The sequence below is a fragment of the Clupea harengus genome, chromosome 16 (genome assembly GCF_900700415.2).
Source record: "Clupea harengus chromosome 16, Ch_v2.0.2, whole genome shotgun sequence".
Taxonomy (NCBI): Eukaryota; Metazoa; Chordata; class Actinopteri; order Clupeiformes; family Clupeidae; genus Clupea; species Clupea harengus.
In genome coordinates, this window is record NC_045167.1 from 12,268,531 (window position 1) to 12,290,975 (window position 22,445).

Sequence of the window (22,445 nt, forward strand, 5' to 3'; positions counted from 1 at the left end):
GTCATAGTCTTTTTAATGCCCAGCCGTGGACAGACTTCACCGAACACAGCAGCTCTGCTGTTCTGCCCTTGGTCGCTATGTAGTTCCTCAGGCGCACAGAAACGGCAGAACATCTCACTGACCGAGTGATCAGCTGTGGTGGCGGAACCGCGTACGCCTCAGGCCACTTTGTGAAGTAGTTCATGACCACCAAGAAGCACGTCCATGGCTACCCATTCCATGGGTGCCCCTACCACATACTGCTGCAGCGGGGTGTGGGAGCGCCTTGGTGGCTCCTCATCCTGGCCAGTAGAAGAGGGCCTGCAGTCGATGGAGAGTCTTCATGATCCTGAAATGGCCCATCCCCACTGAGCCATGAACCAGTTGCAGGACCCCGGCTCACAGGCAGGGAGGCCCAGCAGCTGCAGGATCTCGCGCAGTACAGCAGCTCGTTCTGGATGGCGAAGTTGAGCCACTGTAAGAGAAGAGCCTTCGTATCGGTGGAAAATGTCTGCCCAGGGTGGCCGCTGGCCTGCCTCCCGCCAGGGTTGTAACTATGGAAAATAATGCCTATGGCAAGCACTAAAATTGGGCCCCTGTCCAAACATTGACGTCCATCTTTTAGATAACTGCCATTTTATCAGTTCAAAAATACACAATCTAAATATCGCCATTAAACACTAATGAAAGCTGGCAAGCACAGGACGTACAGAGCTCATACTCATTATCGAAGAGCATCATTAGCAGGGGAGTTGGGGGGTCTGGGGGTCATCCTCCCCCTGGATTAAAAAAAACAAAAGAAACATTCTGGCAGCTAAAACGTACTCACGTCTTCGATCAATGAATTCATGTAATTTTTTCGGGGGCTTTAATGCATGATTGGAATTATAGATTACTATATCCGGCCCTATTGTTTAATAGATCTTATTTTTGTAAAATGATGGGGATTTGGGGCTACATTTTTGGGAGATTTGGGGCTATTCATAAAACATTCAGAACTGTAGCCTGGGCCGCCCAGGTCTAATGACGCCCTATGAGCCAAGTAATACCTGAAATTACAAAACATGGAGTGTGTGTGGAAATACATCTGAAGAACATTCTTTTGTCACTATTTGAGGATGGCTTGTCTGACTTTAGTAGACTTCTCAGTGGCCCCCCATTCAAATGGCACCCAGGGCACGTGCCATATCTGCCATACCTAATGGTGTGATTGTGTACTATCCCAGACAAAAGATCACCAACATGAAAGAAACCTTTATATGAAGATATCTTTCGTCATGGCTCCAAAACAGTGGTCCTATGTTGCCCTGTGACGGAGGTTTAAAGATGGCCGCTGTTACAGTCTTGCGACCAAAGATTTTGGCCGTGTCAGAAATTTAGGATGACCATCTCACAACGTGACTGCCGCTACGACCTACGTCTACTAACCAAATAGAATGCAGCATGAAATTACGCACTGATCGATGCGACACTGGGACCAAACCCACAATTCAGGTGTTATCATTGTACAGTCTGCATAAAAATACTTGTCATTCCCAACTTTATTAGATCCATGTCACAGGCTTGCAATACACTTTTAAGGTTGGTTGAATTGCACAGTCTGTAGGTACCATTAGGCATGCCACTGAACAAGAGATTCACCTGTGTGTGTTTGTAACATTAGGCCACCTAACTCTTTGCACTGTTTTACCCCAGTCTCAGTCACATGTGAAAATCTCAGCCAGGAGGATACAGCTCCTCACTTTTTTTCCTTCAACAGATCCCATGGGTCTGAATGACAAGCATTCATTTTTTACAACAAAAGGAACTCACAAAAGAATGCAAAGCAATATTTGTGTATTTGTGGAACAACACAATGCCCAGCATCAGAAATGGAAATGAAATGCAAACGGAAAAAACCCAAAATGGTTTGGAGGTAATTCCCCCAGGCTGCACAAGCGGGAGCTCATTTGGCTGCTTGGTGCTCAGTGGGCTCAAATATTCTGTGTAATGTATGCATTGAGTTTGAATTATATTACTTAATGTGTTGTTGAACACCTTATATGTGGCTTTAAACTTCTTCCTTATCAGAAATATTTCATAATTGTGCAGACCTGACGATGGCGCATTAATGCTATACTGTATCATCAACACTAATAGCATGGAGTGGCTAAACGTGTAAAAAGAGATTAGTCTTGGTTATTTCATTAGGCATCATTTGTTATGGCATTTGTTATGAAACATAGGCTTATGGTGTTATGGTTCATGTTAACCCGTGTAGAAATTAGTTATTCATTACAATAATCTACTCACTATTTCTAAGCTAGTAACATCAAGCCTACTGGCCTACTAGCCTTGCATTCCTATTGCTGGTGATATTACAGCAGCATCATTTTTCACAAACTCACCTGCTCATAATGCCAATTGTTAGTCTCCTGCTGAAGATGGTAGATAAATCATATTTGAAATCGCTCATTGAATCAAATTCATGGCGGACAATTACTGTACATGTATATACATAAGACTTTTAGTTTCACTGAGATGAATAACATTCAGTAAGATCTTTTTATGTCTTCAGCTAACAAGGGCTATTAAGTAAAACCAATTAACAGAATGGCAGAATGAGTGGCCAAAGACATCTTTTTCAAAGGCAAGGACATTTCTAGGGCCTCATTTTATGTCATTGGGACAACATTTGCGCAAGCAGCACAGATGAATGTTTCACTTAACAAATTTCACATTTAGATTTACTATGAACAGCTGATTGCTCAGCACTGACAGCATTTTTACAATATTTCCTTTGACAAGTTATTTTTGGTATGTAGAGCCTTCAATGTAACTTTTTTTTTGTCTGTGAATTCAAGTGTATGGATATCCTCAATCCGATAATCTTCATTCACTTGGACACAGAACAGTACGCACAACATCGTTTCAAACTCATGTAGTTGGTCCCAAGGCGCGTCTGAGTTGAAACACTCTCAAGTTGTGTCTGTGTCTGCTCCTACAGAATGAACTCATACAAGGCGGTGAACAATGTCTTTACAGAAAGCAATGGGGGACGTCAGAATATTTTTCAGTCTGAGATAACAGTCTGTCACAAATAAACAATCAAACAGGGAATCTCAGTCTCTCTGATGAGTCTCTCCGATGAGTCTCTCCGTTCTGTCGTTGTCGTGGTTACTCATCTGATCTCAAATCAGTTGCTAAGGATCGGTGCTCAGATTGACTGGGATTTCCTCTCAGTAGTGCTCGCCTCTTGACGTAGGTACAAGCATCAGAAAAAAAACGAAAATCACAATAAAGAGTAATAAACGTAATAAATTACAGTTCCTCAGTAAAAATGATGCGTTGCCATGGAAACCTCTCAGTTTTCTGTCTACAGTACTGGACTGATGATATGGTCCAATCTAGCCAAGATGCTCTGGGACTCTGTATTATGTCCAGTCAGTGATGGCCCTGGCTCCCGATGAAAGAGGGACTTGCTACTCTCCTACTCCTGTTGGAAACTCCAGATCATTCATTCCTGTGTCTCTTGAGTGTCTGGCCAGAACGTTCTCCAAAGACACATGGCACCTCCCCAGTTTCCTCAGTTTGCCACATTTTGTGAGGGGGGGCTGTAGACAAGCCACCACAACGCAAAAAAAACCCCGATACATACACAAACACAGAAGTCACACTATTCAAGTCTACAGATTCTCCATATTTGCCCCCCCCCCCCATATCCCATTTGTTTAACTAAAAGTAAGAAAGCACATTACATCTTGGGGGAAAACTCTTGAATAATTAAGCAGCTGCATATTAGCAGGATGAAACAACATTCATAACATTTATAAATACTTCTCAGCAATAAAAGAGCGAACCCACTCTTTTGAATGGCTGCAGGTTTCAGAAGCTGTGCAGCCCTACACCAGTATGTGTTTCAAGGCATTTGTGAGATGTTAGAATCACAGGAGCGGAAAGACTGCAGTCTGAGGGACTTCTCTCGTTTTTTTATGTCTTGGAGTCCTCAGTTTGCACTCCAACTCCAACATGGTTCACAACAGAAAAAAAGTAGATGAATGGAGAGAGAGAGAAAGAGAGGGAGAGAAAGAGAAAGAGAAAGAGAGGTGCAAGAGAAGTTTAAGATGCAAGGTGTTTTTTTTTTCCTGTCACAGAGTCCATTGCAACTCGTCAAAGTCCATGGCTCCGCTCAGGTTAGTGTCTGTCTCCAGAATGCTCATGATCACTGCCATGGCTGCCTCGTCACTGCTAAGGCCAAGGCCACTGGGCCCCACCACTGTGTCCAGGTCCAACTCAGCGATCTCGCCTGTGAGCAGAGGGGACAGCGGCACACACCGAGAGTTACATCACCAACTCGCATAAGACAAGGCTCTTCAAAGAGGGAAGATGAGCAACATGGCTGCTTAGGGTTGAGCAATTGAGCATCTTCACGCTTACTCCCAGCATGTCACCTTAACTTACTATAGCTGGATTTGGATTGTACCACACTTGTAAATCTCTTCTGAGGCATGAATGCAACAAATGTAAATATAAATCTGCTGTTAGCATTACACACATGAAACTTACTGCGCTAAGACATTTTTACAGTATGTAATTTCTAAAATTGTACACAGTTGTAAAAAGGCAATATTTTGACATGCAGGTAACTATAAGAAAGCAGTTAAAAGACAACGGGGGATGATCTAATTGCTCTTAAAAGACCACAGCTGGTCACTCCATCAGATCCACTCTCTCCCACCGTCTCCTCAATTATGTGTACTGTAATGAGACATGGCAGTCTGCACCTGCGCTCGTGGAGGCCTCGCCGCCCAGGAAGGCAGCCCCGCTGGGTCCCTGGCTTGGCTCCAGTCCAGACTTCCCAGGCTGCCTGCCATCATGCTCTGTGTTTGGCACCTACAAAACCACGGCAACAAAAACAATGAGTATAACACAAAGGGCAACGGAAGCTAAGGAGACCGTACAGGTCATTGCAAGAGACAGTACAGGTCATTGCAAGAGAATAAGAGAAGGAAGAGAAAAAATGTTGATTATTGAATGACATATATTTTAGTGGAATCCTGTCACGAAGAGGGAGAAAGGACAAGGAGAGATAGAGAGAAAATAAATGACAAAAGAGAATGGTGTTAGAGAAAAGATGGAATGGGAATGATATGAGGTGGTTGTGCATTACATTAGAGGCTTTATACTCACGGGGCCGCTGGGTTGTGAGGGCACTACTGGAGACTTCTCTGGAAGTAAACAGAAAGGGCTAGGCGCCCCACTTGAGGGAGAGTTCATCCTGCTTGTGTGAAGATAGTGGAGGCATGTAAGCACACAGGGAGTCCCAACGTCATGAGATTTTAAAAACTTTGCAAACTAAGACTACAGTTTATTTCCAACACTTTTCAGACTAACTAGTGTTGGCGACATTTACCAGTCCATGCAAGCATGTTATGTTGACATATAATTTTCCAATTCTAAATTGACTAACTACACCAGACTGGACTGACACTATAACCATATTTTAGGATGAGCAATACCTGTTGAAGTCCAGCAACTCGTTGGCAATTTGGGTCCCAATGCTTCCAGTGTAGATCATTGTGCCTGAGCCACTGCTGATTCCAGGAATAACCGGAGAGAAGTGCTTGACTTCCTCTGCTGAGGCTAAGACAAAAGGACAGAAAGAGCCCATCCTGATGAGGTTACATCTATATGTAGGCTAGTTGAAACACATGAAGAATCAGATCTTGCCCAGAGATCCTACCTTGCGTTGTCCTGAAATCACTTGGCTCCACTGCCTTCTCCCCTTTTTCACCACAACCCCTGAAAATATGTATCTTACAGTCACTCGCAATCAGTTGGTGTTTTCTTTTTTAAGGAAGAATTTCAGGAACTCTGAATCTTAGGGAAGTTATTCATTCCATGAGACTTTTTGGTCTCTTGGTCTCTTAGTTTTAAGAAACATTTGAGTGGAGTTTGTACAGCAGAGTAGCTATTTGGTCAAATGTATCAATTTAATGGTGACTAACCATGCAATGAATTGTTCGTTTGGATGGGACACTGGCTTCAGTATGTTCATGGTTAATGTGGTTTGATGGAAAAACCAACCAGAATATCTCTGGGGAAGTAACTACTTGACGTTTCAAACTGTTTTAGCTCCTGAAATGGTTCCAAACCTGGGTGGGAAATGTGGAAGACAAACAGCAGGATGTTCCCTGCAGCAGATACTCACGATACAACTTTACTTGTCGACACAATAAACTCCATCTCTTTGGTCCACGGATTTATAAAACTAAACCACTGGCTTTGGAGTGTAACAAAGGAGCCCTGTTTCGTCTTGAACTTGTAGCGGTTTGTCTCAATCTTCTCTTTGCTGCGGAGGACTGCAGAGGAAAAAGACACCACATTGAACAGAACCATTAAAAACTAAAAGAATTTTTTTTAAATAACTAAAAATCCCTCTTACCTTTCCTGTGGCTTTCGGCCAGATGTGCCAAGTCCTCTTGGTGGAAATACTCATAACAAGATGTTCCCAGTAGTTCCTGAGGCAAATATCCTATGATAGTAGTGGCCCTGAAGTAGGACAAGAATACAAAATGTTTGCTTTGATGTTTCTGTGCATTAAAAAAGTAGATGACAATGCTAACCACACAGTGACCAACGGACATTTAGCCATGAATAGTCTTGTTTGGGTGTAGACCATGTAATTAAAGACATGAGAAAACTGTTAGTTTGAACTGAGCTTGAGCTGTTATGTGCTAGGAATGCCAGTTGGTCTTTCAAACAGACAAATATGCCTGAGACATCTTTACTTGAACCCTGTATCCATGAAGCATTTTCAACAGATTCATAAAGGGTTATAAAGTATTCATAATGCCTCATAATGATTGTCATAATTCTATATAACTATTTATCGTGGCGGATTTAGGTATGGGCAACTGGGCGGCATAATGCCAGTGTGGCACGGGGGCAAACACACAAAAAAGTTTGGAATGGTGACATTTGTGCGATCAGATTTGTATCGCTCATTTCACATCAGTCACGTCAATGGATATCATCACCGTCACCATGTGGGTCAATTAACCTTGTCAGAGTGGGCGCCCTGATTGTAGTTTGAGAAGGTCTCCCACTTAGAAGTATGAGATGGGGAGGGAGGAGTAGGTTCACCTCAGGTCTGAGGGCACTCATAAAGCACTACATTGTTATAGTATAAGCCCTTACAGAATTATCAGAATGCGTACTACAGTTTCTTCTACCTCTTAACACTGACTACATCTTTGACTTATGTCAAATGCTGTTTATTCACCAAATACAATCTTACAATATTCACTCAATACATAATGCTAGTTGTGTAAGGCTTTTACTACTATATCATAACACTTTATGAGTAGAGTCACGTCTATTTATAGATTGTTATATAGAAGTATGTCAGTTGCTATGATGCATTATGAATACTTTATAAACATTTATAAATGTGTTCATAATGTTACCAAATGTTTTATCATACTTTAATGCTTCTAATTAACAGTGAAATATTTGTTTTGAATAGTATTTTAGAATTATAAACTTAAGTATGCTAATCCTTAATACTCAAGTGCAAAAAATGCTATGAATGCAACAGAGCAACATACTTTACCTTTGGTCTACAAAGGTAAACTTGCCATCAACGGCATAGCGGGTGACGAACTCAGTAGGCCTGACGGTGACCTCGCTGGCCTCCTCTCGAGGGAGGGGGCCGGAGTGGACGCGGCCCATGGCCACCAGGCAGGGGAGGTGGGAGCTCTCCCTCTCCATGTCCACTTCGCTCTCTGTGTCGAGCTGGTGGGTGGACCAGCTGCGCATGTAGCCTGTACAGTGCACAGTGCAGTACCGCTGGGATTCTGTGGGGGTCGAGACATTTCGTTAGACTTGATCAAAGATGACAGTTGTTCATGATGGAAATAAAAGGAAATCAAAGTATTTTACAGAGTTTCCTCTTATCCTTGAGGAAGGGAATGTACAGAAGTACACAAGAACTGATAATAAATAGTATGGCATCATATGTGCATTTCATCCATTCCATCCATGTGTTATACGCATTGATACTGAAAATAATGTTTAAGATATATAATGACACATTTCCTGCAAATAGAAAAACAAGAGGTTTTCCAAGTAACCCTTATGTCCTGTAGGGAAGAAGCAGATGGTTTTGGATAGAAAACTGGAAACAAATGCCCTCAAAACAAATGTGCTTTATACACACATATTGATATGTGATTTTTAGGTAGCATCTTTAGAAAGTATAACTAATTAAAACAATTATGTGGACAATATAAATCACTGTATGTGCAAAAACATACAGGAAGAAACAGATGGCTTTCTGCATTATGTCGCAGGACATGTTCTACATATAAAGTCAGGGAACTATTTCAGGAATTAATAGGAATTAGTTTTTAGGAAGTATTTCAAGCTTAGAAACTCATCAAAGCTTATCTAAGGTTGATAAGATTGTTTCAGCTTAATTATTAAATGAGATGTGATACTTCATGAGACTTCAAACCATTATGGGCATGCTACTAAAAGAGAACGCTGAACACACATAAGAATAGATCAAAGTTATTTTCACGGAGCTGTGAAGGCTACCTTTCTTCTTGGAGGTGGAGAGCTGAGGCACCTTCTTCCCCGACCTCCACGCGGCCCGGCTCTGCTTCATGCGACAGAAGAAGGAGCGACGGGCGCCCGTGCTAATGTAGTTTCCAGACGGCACATCGGAGGGAACCTGCACCCCGGCTGAGGACAAACAGAGACCGTACAAAATTAGTTGACCTTTGACCTTCAGGGCTAAACCTACGTGACACTGTAGATGATGCAACTCTTTGCAAATGCCTATGTAGAGACAGTCTCTGCACCACAAATCCCATATAATACTATGCACAAAAGATAACTTGGCACACTGGTAACAAGATCCTAAGCATGCCACTGAAAACACACCTGTCACGCTCACAACAACAACAACTGAGACAACAACTGTCTCCCGAACAACAGGAGGACTGAATCTGCTATGACTCAGGCCGAGAACACTGACAGCCAAACCTGCTTAACAGAATTTAAGAGAGACCATGATGAAAGCTGGTCTATGCAAAACAAAGGACTGCATGACCTTGCAATTGACCATGCTGCTGAGGGATGGATACAGCAATCCACATTTATATTTAAAATAAATTAAATGTCTAACCCTTCAATACGTCTTCAACCTACATTTGTCTGCAAACACACTTCAATGCAAGTTTATGTCTTTTTTTTAAATTCTATGGCAGCAGAAAACTGAGATAACCACTAGAAAGTTAAAAAAAGCCATGAACTTGTATTTGAGCACTGACTTTTTCTCAGATGATTCTCCACCCACCATCCACAAAAGCCTGGGTGTTACTGAAGAGCTGAGCTCACCCACGAAGAATGAATGGAGCTGGTACTATCGCACAGGAGGATGTCAGTGTCATTTTAGCTCAATCCCAGCTCTGATACCCTTACAGTGAATGGTGTGTTAGATTGCCTCTTCTTTTTGTGGTAGATAGCCAAGCCCAGTACCTCACTCACAGTCGTTTCAATAACCACTCACTTTTAGTATCAATGAGTCGCTCACGAGGATACAGTTCTGATGCAGACAGCTGCTCCTTCACCTTGCTGACATCTTTAGGATGAACATAATCGAACAGACTCTGTCCTATCAGCTCCATCTGCAAAATAAATAGACCATTCAACATATCCATGAACTCAACATGCCCTGCATTATATCACAAGCCAAATACAGTTATTGAGAAAAATACCAGCAGCTTTGTATGGTAAATATTCTGCTTCACTTCAAAATTCTCAACTCTGTGAAAACGTTAATTTCAGTGGGGAGCCCTAGTGCAAACCACATCAGATGCGGACTCAGCGCCCATGGGGATCTGGGTTCGAGTCTGACCCATGGTCATTCCCCAACCCCATACCCCACCTCTCACCCACTCAGTTCCTGTCTACTGTCCTGGCCAAATGAAGGCTAAAAAAGCCCCAAAATGAACTAAAGATTTAAAAAGATTGAATTACTTGTAGGACTGAGTATTTGCCTCCAATTGCTCCAATAAAAAAATAACCAGACAACAACACTCTGGATAATTCTCAAAAGGCCACTTACTCACCCGACTATAGTGAAGTGTCTTAGACATGGACTCTGAGACAAAGATGATCTTTCCCCTGTCACAGCTCACCACGAACAGGAAACCATCTGCAGCCTAGGCAGCAAATAAACACAAGATGGAGAGCTTGCCAGTGTGCAAGAAAACATATTTACCATGTGCCACCAGTTTCTAATCATAGTCTCTAATCATAGGCTATTCTATACTACTATTCTACACAAAGGCTGGCAGTCTTCGTCACTTTAACACTAAACAATATGTCATGAATACAATGGTCTGTTGGTGAAAAAAGATAATTTGCAAGTACCAGCTGAAAAAAGAGGAATGTAAAGAGACCTTTAAGGTCACAAGTGCTCTGTAATTGTAGCTAAATTAAAGATTTGCAATTGGAGAATAAATGGGAAGGGTGTACTTGCACTAAAGGCAAAGATTGAAAGGTGATGGCCTCTATTGTTGGAATTTGAAAATGTTGAGAAGGACAGGTCTTAGTTTAGAAATACCAAGGCATACCGGTCACATACCCTCATCAAGGATTATAGGTCAAAGTAAAAAGGTCGCTTAACAGCAAACAAGAGAGGGACAAGTGGGAAGAACAAACAAAGATTGCTAGAAGGGATTCTGGGATGACGATAACAATTTGGTGCGAACTACACATCCAGACTCACTGAACATCACAGAAGTCATAGAAGTTGTCGGCAGACAATTAATGGAAGGGTAAACGATCGGTATACCCAGAAGTAATATTAATTAATGATTGGTTAAGATTAGTCACCTGACCTGATCCATTTCCAATTAAAGAAAAATTAATGCATGATTGGTTAATACCAGGAGCTTTACTTTTTTGTTGAGTAACGGTGTCGATTGCCTGATTTTTAAAGGATCGTATTTTGTTTTGTATGTTTTGCATTGCGCAAATCTCACGGTCGATAAGTACAGACACTTTATTACATGAGCAGCAAGATGCCTGGACGTTGAAGGTAAGTGAGGTGTTGTTAAAATTAAACCCCATGTAACATTAACAGTCAAGCCAATATGGCAATAGTTTGACTTCCAACCTAACACTTATTTTACTTATGCTAGTTTGTAACCATTAACATCTTATTTGACATTGGTTTGATTAACAAATCAGTTGTGTATTTAGCCGATTTACTGTAATAACTTAAACGAATAATTAAAACAAATATGATCAATATGAAAAATCAGGCAATGGACACCGTTACTCAATGAAAAAGTAAAGGTCCTGGTATTAAACAATCATTAATTAATATTACTTCCGTGGAAACAGATAGAAGGTCATAACCAGTCATTAATTAATATTACTTCTGGGTATACTGGTCGTCTACCCTTCAACCCATCGTCTACCGACAGCTGTCACTGAGTGAGGATTGAAAAGAGGGTGACAAGCTGTGTGCTTTGTTTTCATTTTGATGTCCTTTAACACCCATTGTGCACTGCACCAGTCAGCTCTGATCTTTAGTTTGACTTGTCCACCCTAAAGAAGGTATGAAGGCCAAACTAGATGAATTGTTGACCAAAAAGGCCATTCAGTCTTTCACATGAAAATAATTGAATATGGCCAGCCCCTCTCAACTTTGTTATTACTTCAACACTAGAGGCCGCTACCTATCTTGGTATGCACCAATTGGTCTTGTTGGGTTTGAGTCACCTACTCTTAGCACTAATTGTTTGAGTTCATCTTCAGGCAGAAATGAAGGCTTGGGATGGGCTTCAGAAAAAGAACTTGTAGTCCCTGAAAGAGATGATGGCAACGCAACATGAAAACACAGTCAGCTGCTCCTGGATCTCTTCTTCTCCTCCACCGACATCAAAGAGGTGGAGAAGGTATTTCTTTACATCATCGTCATGACTACATCTACTTCCACCGCACCTTTAAGGGATTTAAGGTGCTGCACAGCCATACGGAGTACAGTCAGCTTGTCCAGCTTACGGGCTAGCGGGTTGCAGGCAGGCACCATGGCGGAGAGCTCTTCGATGAGGATGTTCATCTTGTCCCGCCGTCGCTTCTCAATCTGACTGTGCGGTTCTCTACTAGGTCAAAGGACATACATACAGTCTGCTGTGTGATTATTTCAAGCACACGCTGCAAATACAATTGCAATGTTATAAGATAATTAAGTATTGTAACTGGCACATGGTATCGTATTTTATGTTCACATGCTTAAATCAGTCTCTGAAACAATGACCCTATAAGTGTATAGTGTAATATAATTTCACGCTGCATTAGTATCACATAAATGTCTTCTTTGAAAAGACTGAGGGACTTTTCCTGGAGAGACATTTCAGGCTACCTGAAGCATCTCATTTTGCTTTGCTGGTCCTCTCCCTCTGACCTGGAGTGAGAAAAGGGGAAAATGATGAGAGGGCACATTGCCATCACATCAACTGCTACATGATCACATTTAGAATATGGCAATTATGGTTTTGTGTAGTCTAGTCAATTAGCTAGTCAGCTGTTGTCTCCGGCTGTCATCAAACACAACATTGGCACTAAGCTCTACATATTAATGCATGCTGTGGACTATAAGCAGATACCTGTTTCTCCCTTTAAGAGAGGGCACTTTGTCATCACATCAACTGCTACATGTTCACATTTACAAAATGGCTATTCTAGTTTTGTGTAGTCTAGTCAGTTGTTGTCTCAGGCTGTCAACAAAAACAACATTGGCTCCATGCTCTACATATTAATGCATGCTGTGGACTATAAGCAGATACCTGTCCGGTTCACTAAGCATCTCGGCATCTAAACTCCCGTTTGAAGACAGAGGCACCTGGTGCATAGGGTGGCCAGATATGATCCCTCCCCTGATGGAAGAAAAAAAATGGAATGTTGGTAGAGATCACATTATGTGGTCTATTTCCTTGATTGACAAGGAAAAGGCATTTTAGTTCTGGTTCATGTCATTCCCCACCACCAAAACAAAACACAATTTTGACAAAGAAAGAGCACTTCTGAAAGGGCATAAGTCCACTAGTTGCTCCCATAGAAAATCTATGCAACTGGGACCAGACTACATTTAAATAATTTAAATATTACATTTGTAGGAAATTAGTTATTACATATGTGATAGGCAACAGTTATTATGTTTGTGGAAAGTTATTTCACCTCTGGGATTATAACATTTAAAAAAAAAATGCAGATTTGTATTACGTTTGTGTGTTTTTAGGACCCTGTGAACCCCTCCCCCCTAGCACACTTACAAGCTCCTGCCCTTCCCCTTCCGTTTCCGTGACAAGTCCATACAGGAGATGGAGGAGGAGGAGGAGGAGGAGGAAGGGGCAGCTGGCTCAGACCATACACTGCAAGAGGAAACCCGTGTCATGATGCGGGGCAGGGAGACCGGGATTCTCGATGAAGCCTTAGAAGAAGAGCGCGCCTTTCCTAAATAAAGAGAGATGGAGAGAAAACACAGTTTCAGTTTCCCCTATGGGTTACCATATCATATAATGTAATGACACTACATAGGAAAGTCTGCATACACACACACACACACACACACACTCACATACACTGATGTACAGATAAGACAACTTCTGTGTTGAGAAATGAAATATTTAGCACTTTCAGGTTGCGACTATGAATAACGTTCTGTAAATTCTGTAAATGCTCTAGACAGCTGACCTTTCGTGTGTCAGAGAGGGGCACGCGCTAGTCCTCCCCCCATCTGGGCTGACCCAGGACTCCTGCCCCAATGCAGGTTCACGAAAATATGAGACGGTGTCAAATGGAGGAGAAAATGGGGACAAAAAACACACTGCAACATGTGAATGATATCATGTATGATTCCTAAGTCTTTGGATTTCTGACACATCGACATTACTGTATTAATCAACCATTACAGAACTGAGGCTGCTTCTTCCTTTCAACGATTTTTATAAACAGGGTGTAAAGCAACACTTCCTCTAACATCTGGGTTTGGATTTATTGCATGGCATAATACTGTTGCCATGTATACGGTTGGAATGGTGCCAAAGGTCAGTTGAAATACAGCGGTGAGAGATCTACAGTCCTAAAACATTAACACAACAGGGTGGCTATGTCCAGTTAGTATCTCCATTTTGAGGAAGAAGCCTTTCCTAAGTGGTAGTTTGGTGGTAACCACAATCCCCAATCACCTCAAAATGCAATGCATCTGCTACCTATGCAAGTCAAGAAGATTTTGGCTGGAAAAGCCTGGGGCAGTATTCTAGTAAATAGGCTTGATATAAGGTGCATTGTGTTACCTCCTGTTATGAAATGCGCTGTATAAATAAAGTTCGATTTGATGGTAAGAATATTACACTATCCCTTGATTGAGTGGGATCAGTAAAAAGAGGCCTTCCTCAAAAGCACCTTTTGGTTGTTGGTATAACATGGTAATGTGAAAATAATTCTGTTAAACATATATAAATACTGGTTTCACAAGAAGCAAATAAAAGCCAAGCAATTTTTGTATGTGTAAATGTAATCCCCATTAATCTGGAGTTTTAAAATGTCATGTATAATATACCTTCAAAACCCCAATGCATGACAAAGTCCAGTAAAAGCCGTCTCCAGAGAGGGTGAAAGCGTTATTCTTCACAAGAGCTGATTTAGAGCCAACAAATCAGCCTCAGTCTTATTGCTTTTTAGTTTCAGATCATTTCACAGGCGATGAACAGGAAGAAAGAGGTAGTGGGGTTCGTTGACATGTAAAGCTGAGTATCATCATCATAAACAGTGAAAGTGAACACCATGATGTCGAAGGACATTGCAGAGTGGGAAAAGATAAATGATAAAGAGGAGAAACCTCAAAACTGAGCTCTGGGGAACCCCCTTGGTGACAGCTGGGCTCTCCCACTTACAGCTCATTATTTGGACAAACTGTGTCCTGTCAGTGACATAGGACAACAGCCACTGATGCAGCTACTGTGGACTCAAAAGTTGGCTTGATATTCAAGGAGAAAACAATGAGAAATGATGCCAAAGGTCCAGGAGAATGAGTATGGAAAGTAGTCGAGCATCAGATGCACAAAGGGGGTCACTGGTTATCTTAACCGAGGCAGTTTCTGTGCTGTGTTTACGGTGAAATCCAGATTGGAATTTATTATTGTTTTTTAGGTGATCCTGGAGCTGAGATGCCACTTTTCTCTCATGGCAGGTTGGAAATTTGAATGAAGGGGGACTACCTCAGGGGTAAGAGAAGTGTTAACTATTAAGTAATTATTGTTAATTATTTATCTGAGGGGCAAAAGAGGACAGGCACACTTTAATTAAGCTTGATGGAAAGGATCCAGCTGACAGGTAGAGGAATTGCACTTAGTGATGAGATCCAAATGTGACTTTCTGCTGGCAGACTGAATTCACAAAATACATTAGTCTGTGGTGGGCCCAGAGTATTCAGAGAGCATGGTTTCTTTTGATCAATATCTGAATAAGTCAAATTTTGATGAATTGCCACAATTTCAGAATTTTAGAGTAGAGACTAATTGCTGAACAGCAATCACATTTTCAGTATAAAAAAAGAGCTCTGCCGTTTTCTTCTCCGGCACTAATGATTTTTGCATAAAACTATGTTTCGCAACTGAAGGGGCATTTTTGTATAGAAATATGTGATCAGAATACATCTCTTCATGCACATTAGAATTAGTCTTGATTGATAACCTGCTCCAGATGCCAACCCATGGACTTCATCTGGCGGAGTTCAGATATTTACCAGGGTGCAGTGTGAACAAATGAAACAGTCCATGTCTTCAGGAGCGCTGAAGACAAGCAGTAGCAGTAATGGCCCACTAGATCCACTCATGAAGCACAAGCACGGGTGGAGTAGAGTTAGAGTAGCAAGTATAAATATATGGAGTTCTAATATACTCTAATTTTCAAACATTCTCAGTAATTTTTCAAATGTCAATGTGTCTTTTTCCTTTCAAAATATTTTTAAAAAAAGGTTGTGGTTTGCAAAGACCTCTTCAACTCCTTATCTCATGATCAGTACTTAGCAGCAATTACAACCTCAAGCCTTGGTGAGAGCGTCTGCCACTTTATTAGTTGAACAATTGTTGCCAACTATGCAAACTGGTCAAGCTCTCTCACGTTGCTAGGGTGTTGCTTATTAGTTTAAATCAAATCTTGGACTGGATCACTAAAACATACTCGCTTCCGTCTGCTAAAGCCACCCCATGGGCAGCTTTGGTCTTATGTTTGTAATTGTTGTCTTGCTGACAGTTGAAATGTCAACCCAAATTTAACAGGTACTCTGTACTAAAGATTTTGTAGGGTGATGTCTTCCTGTAGTCTAAGCTTTCCAGTGTCTGATGAAACGGCCCAATAGCATGCCACCTCCATAACTCAATGTAAGAATGGATGATAAAATGTACAGGATCTGCTCTAAACATAATGCTTTGTGAATAAGTGTTATCTTTTATCTATCTTTTATTATTCATTGTGTATTGGCTGGATCACTCCAGATAATGGCTGCTTCTATTTCTGCAAGTCACTGTAAGTTGAAATAAATTGTCAATACATTAAAAGGTAATAATGCTGAGAAAACTCTCCAAAATGTAAGCATAAACTGGAAATAAAATATTAAAACATGAGCGAGCCATTTCTTTGTACATCAAGGGCTGGTTTCCTGGACATGGATTAGGCCTAATTCTAGACTATAAGCTTCATTGAAATTCTCTTTGAGTCAAGGACTAGGCTTAATCCATGTCTGGGAAACTGGCCCAAAATGACATCATAAAACACATCCTACTTTCACTGAAACATGAATGAAAGAGTGTGCTTCTAGTGACTTCCCTTTACTAAAGCACTCTTCCACAGACCTAGTATCCCCATTCATGATAATGGCCTGGTCTATTATCCTGAGTTCTAAAGAAACACCTGGCGCAGGATTTCCCAAAAGGTCCACAACTCCCCTTGAAGGTCAAGAGTCCCATTTCTACACAAACACAACAATGTAAACCGAATCATTGGAGAGTTCGGGGTGCAACATTGTTATCACGTTGATTGGAATTCAATTTATCCTAATGTTAATCAGATTTTAACACTTTTTATTTAGGGACAACACATGCAAATCAGTTAACCACATGAACAACACTCTGTCATAAACACATTATAGACGATTGCTGACTTCTGAAGTTTTCTCTTATTTTTGAACAGCGAAGGACGTTTTCTGAGGCCAACGCATCACTCTCGTGTTGCTGGGAGGGGGTATTTGCCCAGGCGATGGCGCAGTTGCTCTTTTGAAAGTGTGTGGAAAGCACACTTGTGCCTCTATCACTGTATCATCTTGTACAATTTTGTTATGAATAAAAGCAAAAATACAGCACTTTACTATTGATGACCTGCTTTGTGATTAACGACCTAGAGCCATTCATATACATTTTAAAGTTTGTCTTCTGTGATACATATGGTAAGACGGTATGTTGGTTCTGGTCTCTGTTAGAATGTAAGCTTTATTTTTGAAAGTCTTACTATTGCGGGCCTGCCTGATGAAGGAGGGGGAGCATAGTCGGGCGGTAATCACAAGCAAAAGTGCAGTCAATGTAGGCTAAAGATGTTTGCGATTTAGCATATGTATCAAACTACTGTCATTTTCAGCACTTTCAAAAACTTGGACCATTTCTTCTAGGAGACAAACAACACGTGAGTTGCGAAATAACAGCAGAATATGCCAGAGACATTCCGTTTCGGTTATTTCTGTCTCTGAACGTGAGGGACGCTGTCGCGTGAAGTAGCCTATCTGTCGGCGCAGATGCCGGCACGCCGCCAGGCGAGAGCTTTGTTCATTGCCCATAACGTGCAGCTGGCTTTTCTCCCCGAGTGTGTGGCACGTGAAAGTAATGAGTTGCAGCTATCACCTTACCTAAGCGCTTACATAAACTCTGTACCTACATAACACTGACCTACATCCAACTTCGCGCTCCCATTATATTATAAACTATGACATTTTATTTGAAGTTATCCGCAAAATGTGGATATCCCTGGACATTTACAAGTGACCTATATTGTCCATTTGTTCAAAAGAGTTTTTTTTTTAAAAAAGGTTTACCTTGAAAACACTCAATTAAGTTGGTCTGGACATAATTATCAACAGATGATATTATTATTTCCCTACTGTTACATTTTGTCAATTAAAAATAGTAAAACAGAAGACTACTGAGGCGAATATATATGCTTATAAATACAATCTTCACCTATTAGCCTACATTAGACATATGTATTACATCCAGTTAAGGGAAAGGACTACTTGATGAAAATCAACTAAGGACTAACATTCTTAGCCCTCTAGTAGTTGCTCTGCTCTCAAACACAAACGTTAAAGTGCTAACTTCCTTTGAAGTACTCTCAGGGTTGTGAGGAGGGAGGGGGGTTCTTAACTGGAATAGACAGGGAGGGTACAAAATAACACTGACACTCCACAAACTGAAAAAAATGGGAGAGTAGCTAAATGAAAACAATAAGGAATGAGGGAAATAAACTGGCCCATTAAAATATATATCATCACAGACAGGTAACACAGAGCAGGGAGGGAAGTTGGAAGAAAGCAGGTCAGTTGTCTACCGAGAACAGAGAGCCCTCTCTGCATACCCCCACAGAAGTCCCTGGGAAATATGGTATTTTCATGTAGGGGAGTTCAACTTTGTCTATCTCACTCTCACATTTTAAGGAGCTGCCTTGTAGTGTTCTTACTGCCCACACTATTAATAGAGCTTTCCCAAGCCCTGTACAAACACTGCCAGTTAAGCTGACCCACTTCTAATTGATCACAATGAACAGTACACAACACAACACTTAAACAACATTGACCTGGGAATTTAAACTTAAAGGATCTTATCATTTGTTTATCATTTGCTCTTCTGTCTAGTTGGGTATCAGTGCAGTTGCCTCTTTTGATCCATCAACTGTTGAACAATACTGACATATCCCTTCAGTTTTTAAACAGTTCCATATCAACACCTAACATAAATGTACTTGTTAGGTATCAATATTTACTCTCAGGGTATTTGTGGTGTTCCCTCGTAGTTTACAAAAACTAGCATAACACACATACCACAACACTAATTGTTTATGTACATAATGTTGAGTGTGTTGTTGTGGAAAATACCATAACTATAAACCCTAACACAAAGAATGCCATTTTAAAATATGATTCTGCACGATGAATTGGCTTTTATTTGTTTTGAACTATGCAGGAGTGAGTCAGCTTGGCGCTGTCTTCCCACAGATTTCTGTGCATTAATCGTGGTCTGGCCACCCTCCAGTGGATTTCCTTTGGGTTAGTGGCATTGCACAGGGGCGTAACCCAAATTAAGTTTGAAGCAATTGGATCAGCTTTTAACTTGGCAGCATTAACAACACTCTCTCTTTCAGCAACACTGATTTTCAAAAACATATTTAAACTGCTTTTTCCGACATCGCACAAATCACCACAGAAAATCTGTGACTTTGACTTACAACTCTTAAATAGAGGACCTTCAGACATGAGATGCAGAACTGAAATGTATTTTGGCAGAGCCAAACTAGGTCTGTCTTGCAGAGCCAAACTTGTCTGGATTTGGTGTTGAGAGAATGTGCCCGGTGGATTGATGATTTGCTGAAGAAGCCTAGAGTTTATATGTGCAGTGTAAGTTTAAGAAATCCAAATCCATGATCATAAATAATAAAATGGACGCAGATTCTGAAAAAAAAAGTCTGAACCGGTGTCTCTTCATCTTAGAATGATTTTGACTTTGCCTTTGCCTCTGATGATGAGAGCAGTACGTTTCATTCTCATTTTTTAGTTTGTTCCAACTTTATAAAATATGATATTTTATCCTAATACCATTCTTGCCCCTTCCACCATGCCTCTAACTGACTCGCACACAATTGCCAGTTATGGATCTACAACGAACATTTCAATAACAGGTTTACCACACTGTTCTTTCAACAGCAGCTTTGTTTTAGACATCGCTGATGATAAAAATACCAAAACAGAAAGTACCAAAAAGGTTGTGCTCATGACATAGCTCCCTTTGAGAATGTGGGCACACATTCGAAACTAGGTTACACAGAGGTGTGGGATGTGAATTGTGTGGGAGTAACAGATCACGGTGAAGCACATCACAGCATACACTGACAACACTATTTACCCAGGTAAACTGATTTATCACACCATGCACACAGAATGTCAAAATAGCAGGAGGTCTTTAAAATGTAATCGGACAGGTTAACAAGCTTACCATGAAACAAACAAGATGTCTACTTTATAGCTTCCATGAAGGGTCATTGAACCACTTCAAAATGGAGCATTTCCCAATGTAATCACTCTTTTGGGGGGAGTGGGGATAACATCTTAGCATGAATCTAACTCTGAATCATCATCTGTAGTTTAAGGGTGTTTTTACATGGCAATCACTGCAAATGACTGTAGTGTCAGGAAAAAGTAAATAGAGGTCCTAAAACTAATAAGGTTACCATAAGAAACTTTTTTTGTAAATAAGACAGCTGTAAATTAAGCATTAGTCATTGTGTAGCTACAAACAATGTAAGGATGGAATCCACTGGCTGAATGATCAATTAGTGAGATGGTAGGCTTAGTTTTTGTCTCAAGGACAATTCAGTCTGTCAGTCTTAATAAGGAATACCTGGAATAAGATCAAGCTGTTTGAATACATCTCTCAGCTGACCTCTTGAAAATCCTGGTGTTAAACAGTCTATGTGAATGTGAGAAATGTAGCCTCCCTTCCAAACGACTTCAGTTTCACAAAGTGCAATTTGTAACCCCTACCTGGTAACACTAAAGAGCTTTGATAGTACATCAACAACTCTCCCCACGTAAATCACTGGACTCCCAATGGATGAAAACCATTTCATGAGTTTCTATCAAACTGATCTTATAGAGCACATGTGAAAGGAAACACTAACACTGTGCTGTTCCTTTGACCTAGTTACATCTTATGCAAGCAGACACTGTTATGTTCCGTTGGATTTTAAATGAGCAGTTCAAAAGGCATGCAATTTAATGGAAATTCCTTGAAACATTTCAAAACATTAGAATACACTTGCTCAAATTGTGCCAAAATAAAAGTTATTGTTTGATTAGCCTATATTCATGTCAGGGTGTGTAGAAGAAGAACTTTGTACAATAACTTTCTTCCAAAAAGTTAATACCATTGTTAATTGTAGGCTACTTATACTAAACATTAAAAAAGGGTCTTCGTTTCTTGCTGTCTAATCCCTGATCATCCAATAGGATTAAATGTATAGCCTAAAGTTTGGTTTTAGGCCTAAAGGTCCCCTTTGGAATTTCGATTATGCTATTAATATAGCATAAAACTATTCAATTGCTGAAAATAACAAATCCCCAAAATTATATTCAAGAATTTTTTTTCAAAGACACTCACATTTCAAGAGGAGATAAAGATTTATGTTTTTAACGAAAACTTTGTAGGCTACGCAATATATTGACCCGCAGGATCATCCATCTATTAGCGTCTCTATCTATCGTCAAAGAGCTTCGTTACATCCAGTCCCAATGAATGTCAAGAGGTTTAAAAAGACCCGAGGATGCTGAAATAGTATGACGGTTCGGTCAACAGCTCCCGTGCGTCAAAGTATCAAAAGTTCCCCTACAAGCTTCTCTGATCAATAGCTAACCGTGAAACAATACACTAGGAAGCCCAACTGCATGGGGACATTTTAGTCAAGATGATGGAAAATTAAAATTCGAAAAGAAATCTCTTCGAAGGTAAGTTTGCCCCACTGATCTAGTGACCTAATTTTCCGAGGAATACAGAAGTCTACTGCCAAGCGGCGACGAGAAACACCCCAACAGCTCCCCTCTCCACCGACCGGCGCATAACACCGACTGCAGCAGCATACTAACTTACTAGCAGCAGGATCAGGACATCGGATATGAATGGAACGGCAGTCTCCATAGTCTCTATATGCATGTTAATAATACCTGTGTGTTCTTCAGGCGCTCCTTCGACGCTGTTGGCCGCGACTTTCCCCGCCGACATGGCCAGAGCCGGTCTGCCGGGGACCAGCACCGCAGTGCATGTGTATTTGTGGAAGAGTAGAGGAATATATGTTAAGGTAGGAGAGATGGGGAGTAGAGGCGGTGAATTAGGGGTGTTGTATAATTTGAGTTTTTTTTCTTCTTCATCCTCTTTTTTTCTAGGGGGAAGTTGAAAGGGAGGGGGCAAGTACGACACAGAAACGTGCAGGGAGTGTAATCAGGACATGTGCTGTACACCGGGAAACGCGGAAGGAGAGAGACCGTTGTCTCCTCCTCCAAACTCACCAGTACAACTCCAGACGGCTTTCATTCACTGAAATCACCCTGTCATACAGCCATGGATTTTCACGTGAGGCTGTGTCAGGCAATG

At 41.0% G+C, this 22,445-nt stretch overlaps 1 protein-coding gene and 1 long non-coding RNA gene across 4 annotated transcripts; one reads left to right on the plus strand and one right to left on the minus strand.

Moving 5' to 3' along the window:
- Positions 1 to 1,502: 1,502 nt before the first annotated feature.
- On the minus strand, positions 1,503 to 22,215 carry LOC105897493 (aryl hydrocarbon receptor nuclear translocator-like protein 2). Of its 3 annotated transcripts, none has more exons than XM_012824423.3 (17): positions 22,019 to 22,215; positions 13,314 to 13,494; positions 12,828 to 12,917; positions 12,404 to 12,445; positions 11,983 to 12,140; positions 11,765 to 11,844; positions 10,098 to 10,190; positions 9,536 to 9,653; positions 8,560 to 8,706; positions 7,574 to 7,817; positions 6,404 to 6,510; positions 6,170 to 6,320; positions 5,702 to 5,760; positions 5,478 to 5,601; positions 5,149 to 5,239; positions 4,743 to 4,851; positions 1,503 to 4,264 (listed from the first exon to the last, which is right to left on the minus strand). In XM_012824423.3, exons 1-17 carry the CDS (start codon positions 22,074 to 22,076, stop codon positions 4,107 to 4,109), a joined length of 2,010 nt encoding a protein of 669 aa, XP_012679877.2. In that variant the 5' UTR covers positions 22,077 to 22,215; the 3' UTR covers positions 1,503 to 4,106. The 3 variants fall into 3 exon arrangements, with proteins under 3 accessions (XP_012679877.2, XP_031439038.1, XP_031439037.1); XM_031583178.2 differs by having other exon boundaries at positions 5,149 to 5,236; positions 11,983 to 12,143; XM_031583177.2 differs by having other exon boundaries at positions 11,983 to 12,143.
- Positions 10,138 to 13,402, plus strand: LOC116224162. Its single transcript, XR_004165469.2, has 3 exons — positions 10,138 to 11,071; positions 11,797 to 11,936; positions 13,280 to 13,402. It is a non-coding gene; the product is annotated as an uncharacterized LOC116224162 (long non-coding RNA).
- Positions 22,216 to 22,445: the final 230 nt, after the last annotated feature.